This window comes from Staurois parvus, unplaced genomic scaffold (assembly GCF_062004578.1).
Source record: "Staurois parvus isolate SC_StPar_1 unplaced genomic scaffold, SC_StPar_1.0 ptg000231l, whole genome shotgun sequence".
Taxonomy (NCBI): Eukaryota; Metazoa; Chordata; class Amphibia; order Anura; family Ranidae; genus Staurois; species Staurois parvus.
The window spans coordinates 2,082,878-2,095,464 of NW_028318027.1; the positions used below are offsets into that span (position 1 = coordinate 2,082,878).

The window sequence follows — 12,587 nt, forward strand, 5'->3', positions numbered from 1 at the left end:
AAGTCATTTTTAAACTAACCCCATTGGTGTACAATGCTGCCAGAAATAAGACCTAATGGTATAAAAGAACAGTAAGAACCTACAGCCATTGTGACAATGAGATTTTTTTCGTTTTTTTCATATTTCATTATCTGGTTAGTACTCACTCTTGCATTAGTTATTTTAAAATTCTAAGTTCTTCTAAAATTATAAATCTTATAAAATAAAACTAATTTTCCATTTCATTGTTAATATGGTGGAAAGTTTCATTTTAAAATTCAGTAAAGTTTCAACATTCTTGGGTTTCATCATGTTTAATTGTATCACCTATTCTCTAGAAAACCTTTTAATATGCAAATCAGCAACAACAGTCCGGGTTTATTTACACAACATTCCTGTTAGAAGTCAACCAATCAAAAACCTCCCTTCTCTGCCTTTCCCGCCCATCTCCCTTGTATAAAGCGGGCCTCTCCCTCCTCTCATCAGTGTCTCTACTTCCAGAGATTCCGGTATACTCATCTACTACAGCCCAGCTGGAGATTTGGTGACCTTGTCCGGAGCTGATCTGCAGAGGAACCCAATACTCAAAGAAAACTGATTTGACTTCATCACAGCGGAATCTTCACCACATTAAGGTAAGGTCACTTTCATCCTTTTCTTTTTTTTCTCTCCAGGACACTATGGCCTCCAGTGCTTATTATGTGGAACGTCTTCTGGATAGAAAGGTCTCCTTCTATTCCCGAGGATTAAAGAAGATAGACTTAGAGAAGCACGTCCACATTGTGAAGAAACTTGGAGAAGGTGGATTTGGGAAAGTATTCTTGGCAAACGACAGGAAAACAGGTCAGTGAATAATTCTATCCACCATTTCAATATCCTCTATAAATATTTATGTATATGCATGTAAATACGATCTGCAACACATAGACTTTTTTTTCAAGAGCTCACTGATTTTAGATGTACTCTAAAATATAAGCAGAAGTAAAGTAGAATTCCCATGTAACACTTTAAATGAAGAATAGCAGGAATATGGAGTGAACCTATATGGCCCAATGATAGAATTTATGACATCTTTATGAAAGGAATACATCTGGGTGCAAGAGATCTTTTTAGAATGATTTTCAAGTAAAATATCCAGAAATTACCAGCTTAAAATGTCCAGTTATTGATCTAAGGTAAATTTATTTTTTTTGCACAGATGGAAGAATGGCATTGAAGGTCACAGAAAAAAACCGAACCACTCAGCGGTCTTTCCTCTGGGAATTCAGTATTTCGTGCTTACTTTCCATTCATCCTAACATCATCAGATGCTATGGCAACGCCTTCACCACCACCGACCACTTTGGATTTATTCAAGAATTGGCACCTTTTGGTGATCTGCTCTCCATAATTATACCAAATGTAAGTACATTAAGATTGAAGTATAGAGAATTATTTTTTCTTTGGTTTGCATAGAGTTAAGAAGAGTTACAACTCCTGTCAAGTTATTTTATGTTGTCTGTATCCTTTTGGAAAGATTTGCTTTCACTTCCTCGCCTAGAGATGCAACAGGAAGTGAGAGGACACTCTCTTAGTTGACATTAGTAGAGGTGTCCATGTTGAAAGATTTTCACTTGCCTTTTGTTCTGACTACTCGTACTTGTTCTGAGCACATACAGATATACTTATGACAAAATAATCCATCCCTAGTCTAAAACTAAAAATGTTGCAGCTATACATATCATTTAATTGTTTCTGGATAAATACTCTATATTTCCAATCTCTGGATAATTAATCTGAAGTTCCCCTTTATTTTTTTAGGTGGGAATTCCAGAAGATGCAGTAAAGAGGTGTTCTGTGCAAATTTCAAGTGCCCTTGAATTCATGTCAGAAAAAGGACTGGTGCACATGGATGTGAAGCCAGAGAATGTTTTAGTCTTTGACCGGGACTGCTATTCCATCAAGCTCACAGACTTTGGCCTTGCTAAGGTCAAAGGCACAGTGATTCGAGGCAAGTGTGGCACCATGTCCTTCATGGCTCCAGAAATGTTCCAAATTGACACTTCAGTTGGCCTGGTTGTAGGTGGCAGCCTTGATGTGTGGGCGTTTGGAGTAGTCATCTGTTGTCTACTTACAGGAGAGCTTCCATGGGAGGATGCCATTCCGGACGATGAAAAATATCAAGGTTTTGTTGACTGGCAAAACAATGTCAAGAGTGAGAATCCTCCGGAAGCATTGACCAAGGTCGCCTCTGGGATACAAAGGATGATTAGTGATCTTCTGGCCATTGACCATACTAAAAGAAGTCGGACTACGGAAGTGCTGAAATACACAAAGGAAAGCTGGAAAGCAGAAAGCCCAGGTTTAGCCACAAGGCAAAAGGATGAAGATGCCATAGAAATCTATTCGTCTTTGGAATCTGATGAACCCTTGTGTGAGGCCTCCCACCAGAGCAGCAAATCCATTGTGTCAAGTTTCAGCTCCACATCTGGCCAGTTGATCATAGACACTTCTGAATCCCAGTCGGAGATGACTCCAGATCCACCCAAAGATGACATGGAAGAGGCACTAGTGATTTTTGACGAAGAATTCTCTTTACACATTGGAGCAGAAATACACATTGAGTAAAGAAGAATTGGTGAGTGATGGCACATCTGAAAGAACATCACATATGGTCAACTTTCTCAGGTATGTGGCTTTCTTGAGAAAATTAAAGCATCAAAAGATCCTATATGTATTTTGTAGTAGTCAGCTCCACAATTCAAACTTTTAGGGACAAGCCACACTAGCATTTCTGATCTAAGTGTGTAGTCATTACTCTTTGTCCCACCATATTACCACTGTTGAACTGACCACATGCAGTTTGTCATTATAAATTTAATTTTCTTGTTTGCATTTCACAGATCATTTCTTTATTTTCTTCTAACAATATTTCTTTAATTTTTTTAGATGACAAGTCTGGACTATCCCCAATGGATGAACAAGACCCCTGCCTGGTACATGGGAGATGTAACTTGTACATATATAAGTAGTTACTCCTCCTTTGCACCGGGTGGTGCTCTTGATGTGTCTCTGTACAGAAAAATACAGTTTGATCCTGCCAGAAGTCCAGTGAGCTCCTAAATTCCTGTTTGAGCTAACAACACTTTTTCTGTTGCACTGAAATTTCAAGCAAATCTTTCAGCCGCCAGGTTTAGAAATACATGCCTATATGCATACATTAGTAAGTCAACCACTTAGCCATATTTCTTGCATGAATTTGGTTCATCATCTCTTCATCTTTAATCCTCAGCAAAACAACCAGACTTGTGTAGGACAGTCAGGTACATAGAATCTTTAGAATGAAAGGTCAGCAGTGACTCTGTAATGATCTCATTAGAGGTTCTCTCTCTCACTCCCTTGTTTTTCCTTCTCTCTTTTTATCCATTTTCCTCTCAACCTTCTATTCTCCTCTCCATCCTCCTTCCACTCCAATTTCCTGCTCTCTCTCTCTTTCCATTTTCTCTTTCTCTTCCCTTTTCTTTACCCCCCCCCCCCTTCACTCTCACCCCTAGTCCCAACAATGGAGGGTGGCTTCCATAAACATGACCATTGTGATGGGAACAGTATCATCAGTCACACCTCAGCCAGGTGTTCTACCTCCTCTTTACCATATCAGTTCACAAGTCCATCACCATTCTTATGGTCAGTTCAGTCCTGGGGGTAAAAGTTCTCTCTATATTTAGCAACTACATTTTGCTATGAAGCAAAACCAAAGTGTATTTTAGTGAATATCACAATCTCTATTGTATTGTTACATTTACCTAAATTGTTACATTATGTGTTTTATATTTTTCACTACATTTCAGGTTTTAGGTGCTTCTTTTAGTGACCATCTCCATGCAGTAGGCCTCCTTGATGAACAACAGCTGACATGAGGGGGAAGCTACACAGCAAGTGTATTGATTGTATTCAGTCTGTTCAGACAGGTAGAACAATAATGAGAAGAGGTGAATTACAACAAATATGATAAGATGGAATCAGATTCTCCTTATAATGAGCCAATATGACTACCTTCCTGCAACCCGGTCTATTGTTATGTCATACAGTATCACCTGTAATTAATAGAATATCGCCCCTTGGCAGCTTACATTAAAATCAAACAATTCCCTTCTATCTTCAGAACCCGGACATACAGTATAAGACATATTACACAACCACATTGATCAAACTCTAGCTAGTATATATTTCTCAGTACAAGAATGTAGTGGATTGTGATAGACAGTCCACGTTTTATTAGATGATCAGTAAAATGACAATTTTATAGTCTTGCTACTGTCTGTATCTTGCTCTTTAAATTCCTTACTCTCTTAAGTAAACAATCAGATATAGGTTGACAGAACAATGATGATAATTAAGATGGCGCCTTCATCCGGAGTCTCACCCTTGGTGACTCATTAGGAGAAAAGTATCTTTTAATGTAAACAACCCCCATAAAAGGGAATGAGTCTCTTTGGGGACAATGATTGGAAGGTATCAACACGGATGGACGAACACGCAGAAACCCAGTGGACTTTTCACCCAATCAATGTATATGCTTTGCCTGCATCATATGCCCTATAAATGATACTGTTAGTTCCTCAATAAAACAGAATTTTAGGAACTTGGCATTACTGCGAAGTGTCAGTGTCTTACTTCCACGTGCACGTATTCTCATATTAATTTGGCTCACTGGTAGATCACGGTAAATGGTCTGTAAGTGACCTAGTCCAGGACATTTGGCGCCCAACGTGGGGCCCGGGTTCTGAACACCGGCTCAGCCCGACCCAGAGTGGATGAGGGGGACCGTGGAGCATTCCAGACGCGGAGACTGATCACCTCCGAAAGCGGTAAGTGAATTTTTATGTCTAATAATTCCTTACCTGCGTAGTCTGGAATTGCCCAGCGGGACTACTCACCCATCTGGCTGTCCGTTGATCAGCAAAGTGACAGGTATACTTGCCCGGGGCTCCTTTGAACCCACCTGTCAGTGTAACGTCATCTACCAGTGTGATATGTCTTGTCTTTTGTGTTGTCTGTGTGTACCAGTGTGATTGGTTGGGTTGTTGTTGATGCGCCTGTGAGGGAGGGGAGAATTACGGCAAATTATTCCTCGTCAGGAGTGGACAGGATACACTCTGATTTGAGAGAGGGTGCCGGGCACTCGCAGTCGCGGTGATGGTGACTGTCGAGGGGAAACTCGTAGTCGCAGTAATGGTGACTCGAGGGAAAAAATAACCACAGCCAGGGATTGGCTTGTGGGGGAAAAAGAAAACTAAAAAAAAAAAAAAAAAACATTTTACTCCCGACAGGCGTGTCTGAAATACTATGTCATGATCACACTGTGTATGTGGATTAATGTTTGGTGTACACCGCGAAAGAGTGAGGATTGGTGCAAAGAAGTACAGTGACAATCGTAGCTCCTGATATATTGGTTTACAGGGTTAATGTACATTATTCTCAGTGTAGCTGAAAAATAGGGAAGTTACTGGAGGAGAAGCAGGGGGGGCAAGTGCTGCGCTTAAACGTCTCACGACACAGCACTTTCAGAACAAGAGAGAGTGACGGCTTTGGGGACCACCTTAGGGTCCCCGGGAGGGAAGTAAAACAAAATGGGACAGAAACTTATAAAGCCAGAGAACAGTTCGTTTGCTTGTGAACTGGTGGAGGAGAGAGAGGGACCAGAGTATGTAAAAAAGTTAAAACAGTTAAACAAGCTGGGTGGAACATGTAAGAACGGTGGGAGGTTGCAGGCGGAGGACTGGAGAAAGCTGTGTAAAGAGAAGAAAGGGCTTCTACTGAAATATAACATGTTAAAGACAGCAGAAACTTGGTTTAATGTGGCCCGCACCCTACACCAGGAGGGGTGGGTGGAGCAAAAACTGAATCAGGACAGGGGAGTTGTATATGTATATTACAGGAAAGGAGATGCGCCCGGCAAGGCGCCGCCCCCCTATGATGACGGCCCGTCCTGGAGGTGCGAGGCATGTGGAAATACAGGAAGGCCCCACCCCGAGAGTCCAGATTTTTGCATACCGTGTAGTCAGAACCTCCGGATATGTAAGGGGTGTTCAGTTAAGAATCCGGGGTGGGAGGAGATTTGCAAGGGATGTGACCGGAAGCTGACTATGCAACATCCGATGCTTCCAACTCCGTCACCTCCATTTCCGCCTCCGGCCCCCTGCCCCTTCCGCTTCCGCCCTCTTCAAAGATGGCGGCGCCCAGTGAGGCCACCGGAAGCCATGTTGACTCTGGGCTTAGTACACCGATACACCATACACACCTCATACCAGCTACCACCTTGTGCCCAGTGCTTACTGTCTCTGGCTCCCAACCACCTTCGGCCCTCCACACACCCCTAATGCCTGTAGTACCACCACCACCAAAACAAACAGAGGCTTCAGCCCAAGTTGAACTGAAGACACCCACAGAATGGCAGGGCTGGAATTTTACAGATGTGGTAACCCCTACCTCTCTGCCAGACAGAAGAGGATGGGCTCAAGAAAAGACAGTGGCTGCGGCAGTCCGCCAGGGTACCCGAGAGGATGATGCTGTTTCCATTTGTTCCCAACAGAATGATCCGTTCTCAGAAGGCCATGGTCCAGAAAGCAAACCACTCGTTCAACTCCCCCAACCACACAACCCCATCGTCAAAAATTATCTATGTATGAGTCTGGAATGGGAGCAGACTCAGCACCTCATCCCTTTTCTTCCACTTACCACAATCCTGTCTATCGCCCCCAAGGATCTGAAGAAGACCATCCCCGCCCGGTGCCCAACCTACCTGATGCTCCTATCATGTATGTGGCCTTCACTCCGTCCCAAGCCTCCGCACTAGTCACAACTCTCCCGGACCCGGAGAAACACCCGATGCCTTTTTACCGGCGCATAGCCCAGATCCACAAGACCTATTCCACAGCCTGGAGGGATTTGGTCAGTCTGTGTGAGATCAAGGCTGGGGATGCATATTGGCCTATAATGGAAAAGGATCTCACCAGAGTAAAGCCAAATGAGGACACCACTTATGCCTCGGGAATTTCTTTCTGTGACCAGTTGCAGCAGTGGGCCAGAGAGAGACTGGCGGACCAGGCAACCACATTGCAGGACATTACCCAAGACAAGACTGAGTCGGTGGAAAAGTTCCATACCAGACTAACACAGGTGTTTACAGACCTGGGATTCAGTGTCCATAACAAGGTACATACTCAAATGCTGGCCTCTGCATTTGTATCAGGACTAAAGGAGTCTGTTCGCAAGGGTTTGATCACTGCCCGTCCAGAGTACCGTACCCTCCACCTGGATATACTGCTATTGGTGGCAAAAGGTCTAGAGACCGCCCAGGTGGCCCGGAAGCCGACACCACTCATGCTGTCGGCTGGAGAGCAGGTCTCCAGAAGAAACCCACTTATCTGCTTCAACTGTGGAAAACCGGGACATTTCAGAAGGGAATGCAGAGCTCCCAGACGTTCACGACGACCCAATGACTACAACTCAGGGTGGGAAGAGTCTGCAATGCCACCACCTCCACCGCTTCCAGGACCCCCACGCACAGGTCCTACCCAAGAACATCTAAACCTTCTCCAATAGGACAGGGGCAAACCTGTGTCCACTCCCCTTATGACAGTTTCTTCTCATGGATATTGTGCTAGTGGGCCCCTAGCACAGGTCAATGTCCCCATCGAGGGACATCCTACACAATTCTTAGTGGACACAGGTGCAGCCAGAAGCGTTTTGCGGAGAGAAGATTTACCCAATGAAACATACCTCTCAAACATTGATGTTTCCTGCGTTGGAGTAGACGGCTGCCCACAACGCAGTTGGCTTACAAAACCTCTACATATCGGCACCTTACCCAATCTTATGTCTCGTTTTGTGGTGTCAAATACTTGCCCGTTGAATCTGCTGGGAGCTGATGTCTTGTCCAGGTTGCAAGCAACTATATCCTACCAACCAGATGGCACCATTCAGCTCTCCACCCCCTTGGGAGAGGAAGACACCTCGGCTCTATGTTCATTACCACTGATGATGTCTCTACAAGAAGTTTCAGGCCACCCCTTGCCAGACCATGTAGAACAGGCCTTACAGGAGCTGCCACTCACTCTTTGGTCCACCGGCCCTGAGGATATTGGCCATCTGAAAGTTGCTCCAGTGTTAGTCCAGCTTAAGCCTGGAGCACCATTGCCACGGAAGCCTCAATACCCTCTGAAGCAAGCCCAGATGGACGCCATCTCCAAACAAGTCAATATACTTCTGGAAAATGGGGCATTAATTCCCTGTGTGTCCCCATGCAATACACCCCTTTTCCCAGTGAAGAAAAGAACTCCAAAAGGTGAGCCCACCAAATATCGCATGGTTCAAGATCTGAGGGCAGTCAATGAGGCAACTATTTTGGAAACCCCCATTGTACCAAACCCCCACACCCTGCTTGCAGGGGTACCTCCCACAGCCCAAGTGTTCACAGTTATTGACTTGGCAAATGCCTTCTTCAGTGTTCCGCTGGACCCCTCTTGCATGTATCTCTTCGCCTTTACCCATGCTGGCCGACAGTATACCTGGAGAGTTATGCCCCAAGGGGCCCAAAATTCGCCAAGCCAATTTACAAAGGCCATGACAACTATCCTCAGCACCTGGCAACAGTCACACCCGGAAGTCATAGTGCTCCAATATGTGGATGACTTGCTCCTATGTGCCACCAACCATTCTGAAGGAAAAATCGCCTCTCTGAGCCTCCTCCACCACCTGGCTGAACAGGGCTGCAAGGTTTCTAAGGACAAGTTACAGTGGTGCCAAACTTCTGTCATTTTCTTGGGACATTGCATTTCCCAAGCCACTCGTCACCTCACACTGGATAGAGTACGGGCTATCCAGAATGTCCCAATATCTCAGGGACCAAAAACCCTGCATGCTTTTCTAGGGTTGGTTTCCTATTGTCGTTCCTGGATCCCAGAAGCTTCCGTCTTGATGCAGTCCCTTTATGATGCCCTGAAATCTGAACCCTTTTCCCTGACAGAAGAAGCTGTACTTGATTTCCATCGCCTGAAAAAAGCCATCTCCACTGCACCTGCATTAGGTCTACCAGATTATGATGAGCCCTTCAAGCTTTTTGTGGCTGAGAGACAGGGTCATGCAACAGGAGTTCTGGCACAACGCCATGGGGGTCGCCTCCGGCCTCTGGGTTATTACTCCTGCAGGCTAGACCCGGTTGCACGAGGTGGTCCCTCCTGTCTGAGGGCTGTTTTTGCTGCTCATCTTCTTCTGGATAAAATGGCAGATTTGGTCTTAGGACATCCACTCACACTTCTGGCCCCCCATGACATTACCGCAATACTGAACCAAACCCAACCAAAACATCTATCTGCCGCCAGGCATCTGCGACTGCAATGCTCCCTTCTTTTACCTGATCATGTCACCCTGGTCAGATGCACCCAGATAAACCCTGCAACTCTTCTCCCTCTTCCAGGGGGGGGGGGGTAGACGAAGTAGAAGAAGACACCAAAGACATGGCACCAGAGGATGTGGTACATGACTGTTTGGAACTTATGCAGGCAGAAACTACACACCTACCAACAGTCCATGATACGCCCCTCTCAAATCCTGACCTAATACTTTTTGTGGATGGATCCCGTTTTGCAGATAATGCTGGCACCTACCACACTGGATATGCTGTGACTACCGACACAATGGTACTGCAAGCTAGACCTCTTCCACCTTTCATGTCTGCGCAAGAGGCTGAACTAAGGGCCCTCACCAAAGCCTGTGAATTAACAAAAGGACAGACAGCTAACATTTACACGGACTCCAGATATGCACCGGGGGTTGCACTGGATTTTGGCCTAATCTGGAAAATGAGGGGCTTTCTCATGGCAGCTGGGACTCCTGTAAAGCATGGAAAGGCGATCAACCACCTTATGGAAGCACTTTTACTACCAGCCCAAGTGGCCATACTGAAGGTGAAGGCCCACGGTAAATTGACCACTATGGAAGCAAAAGGAAATCATCTGGCAGACATGGCTGCTAAGCAAGCTGCGGTCAGGGAGCAGGAAGAGGGTGAAGAGATGTGCAGTGAGGTGATGTCTGTGTTAATTCATCAGCCCAAGGACAACCAACTCCAGGAAGCCCAGGATAATGCTTCAGAAGAAGAAAGGAAGGAATGGATGCAGAAAGGAGCAGTTGAGGACAAAGGATTTTGGGTGGTGGGGAAGAAGGTTTTGCTCCCCCGATCCTTATATCCGGCAACAGTGCAGTGGGCACACGGAGCGTCACACCTGTCCAAGATGCTAATGAACTCTTTGATCAGTAAATACTATGTGGCACCCGGAATTACGGCTTACACAGACAGATTCTGTAAGTCTTGTGTTGTATGTGCCAAGTGCAATCCTGGAAGACCTGAGAAACCTCCAAGCAAGCATCTGCCTAGGGCACTATATCCATTTCAGAGGATCCAGATAGATCATATCCAGATGCCAAAAAGTGGACCATTTGAATATGCCCTAGTGGTGGTGGATATGTTCTCAGGATGGCCAGAGGCATTCGCAGTAACCAACCAGACGGCAAGAACCACTGCCAAGAAGCTGCTCACGGAGATAGTCTGCAGATATGGAGTGCCCGAGGTGGTTGGAAGCGATCAGGGACCGGCTTTTACTGCCAATGTCACGAAAGAGATCTGGGGGGCTCTGGGGGTCACACTTGCGTTTCACACACCCTATCATCCCCAGAGTAGTGGGAAGGTAGAGCGCCTAAATGGGGTCCTGAAGTCAAGAATGTTAAAAATGGCCCAAGAGGTAGGCATGGGATGGCCGGACAGCTTGCCTATTGCTCTTTTCAGCGTTAGATACACACCAAGGGGAAGTCATGGGTTGTCTCCCTATGAGATTTTGTTTGGGTCCGCCCCTAGACTGGGTACCTACTATCCTCAACAATTACAGTTGCAGTCTGACTCGTTGACAAAGTATGTGATATCTTTGGCACGTGTGTTGACTAATATCCATGCGCAAGTTTTCTCCTCCATTCCAGATCCTGAGGCGGACACTGGAACGCACACTTTGCAACCTGGAGACTGGGTCTTGGTCAAGAAGTTTCTGCGGAAACACACATTGTAACCCAGATATGACGGTCCTTTCCAGGTGCTTCTGGTGACGGCCACCTCAGTGAAGCTAGAAGGAAAGAGTACCTGGATCCACGCCTCTCACTGCAAGAAAGTTGCACCCCCAGAAGACAACTAGAAACATGAGACTATACACATATATCCTTTTGTATGTGCTTTCGGGAATGGGTAGGGGACAAAGAGTGGCAATCACAAGGGAAGGTGGGACACCCGAACAGAGTGGCCTGATAACATTTTGATACAATTCTTCCAACACCCGTGTGGCCACTTTTGCCTTTGACTTCTGCTTCATAGCACCTTGTCCGAAACAACCTTGGCAGTGTACTACGTATCAGGATCACTCCAGTAGTATATATATATGTGTGACGGATGACTATTGGGGAGACAAATGCAGATACTGGGGCTCAGTAGGATGGAATACGGGGCCTGACTGGGGGTATAAACCGCTAAGTGCCTTAAACCGCAAAGATAAAAATGGGAAGAGCCTAATTGATAGATTGACTATATTTAAAAAAGGCACATGTTCATATGAAAACCCAACAGGGAGAACTATGCCACTCACCCTCACCATAGAGAACCCCAGCCCAGGAGATGAGGGGCTTTACTGGTTGGGATACTGGGGACATGGGGGAGTGATGGGACAATTCCGGATAAGGGATATGTATAGATCAAACCGATGGAAATCTTCCAGAGATACTGCTCCCACCTATAACCCACTTATGCCAAAGATCAAAACGTTGGCAGAGATGGTGGCCATAGCAAACCCTACATACGAAGATACTATAGCAGTAGAAACCGGCCTCTCAGACACTAATCTGTGGTTAGAATGGATGAGATACAATGCAAACTCGCATAATAAGTCCAACTGCTATGTGTGTGGGCATGCCAGACCACATCTGGGGACGGTGCCACTAACCCTACCAGATTCCATAGAGGAGTGTGTCTTAAGCCTGTATACTAACGTCTCTACGAACCAGTCTTTATGTGAGGACTGGAAGAAGCGTTACCCCTTAATCCAAGGAGACGAAAAGGCCCCAAATGGTTTAACTATATATCCCGGTAATTATACCTGCTATGCCAACTATGAGGGAGGAGGAAGGTTTCTGGGGAACTTCACAAAGGGATTCTGTGCTGCTTATAGTACAGCCCGGTCAGATCTCACCCAGAACCAGGTCATGTCATTGGGGGATATATTCTGGATCTGTGGTGATCAGAAGATTAGGACCCGACTGATAGGGAAATGGAGAGGGGAATGTACCCTTGCCAATGCCATAATGCCATTGCACATCCTCTCAGATCCATTACTTAAGGGGCCGCCTAACCCCCCCCATGCAACCAAGCACAAACGAAGTGCCCCACAAGGGAGTTTTGACCCCCATGTCTATATAGATGCGATAGGAGTCCCAAGGGGGGTACCCGATGAATTCAAGGTCAGAGACCAGGTGGCCGCGGGATTTGAATCCCTATTCCTCTTCATCACTGAGAACAAGAATGTAGATTGGATAAA

The 12,587-nt window shown here is 45.7% G+C and overlaps 1 protein-coding gene across 1 annotated transcript; it reads left to right on the forward strand.

The window, feature by feature from the left end:
- The first annotated feature begins 9,476 nt into the window (after positions 1-9,476).
- Positions 9,477-11,198, forward strand: LOC149460400 (uncharacterized). The gene is made up of 2 exons (XM_089679764.1): positions 9,477-10,214; positions 11,100-11,198. The coding sequence occupies exons 1-2, from the start codon at positions 9,477-9,479 to the stop codon at positions 11,196-11,198; spliced, it is 837 nt and encodes a 278-aa protein (XP_089535890.1).
- The last annotated feature ends 1,389 nt before the right edge of the window (positions 11,199-12,587 follow it).

Excerpts from the sequence above, each read along its gene's own strand:
- LOC149460400 (XM_089679764.1), top strand. The coding sequence starts at position 9,477 with ATGGCACCAGAGGATGTGGTACATGACTGTTTGGAACTTATGCAGGCA. Across the intron at positions 10,215-11,099 it reads GATCCTTATATCCGGCAACA|GTGCTTCTGGTGACGGCCAC; the intron begins GTGCAGTGGGCA and ends GGTCCTTTCCAG.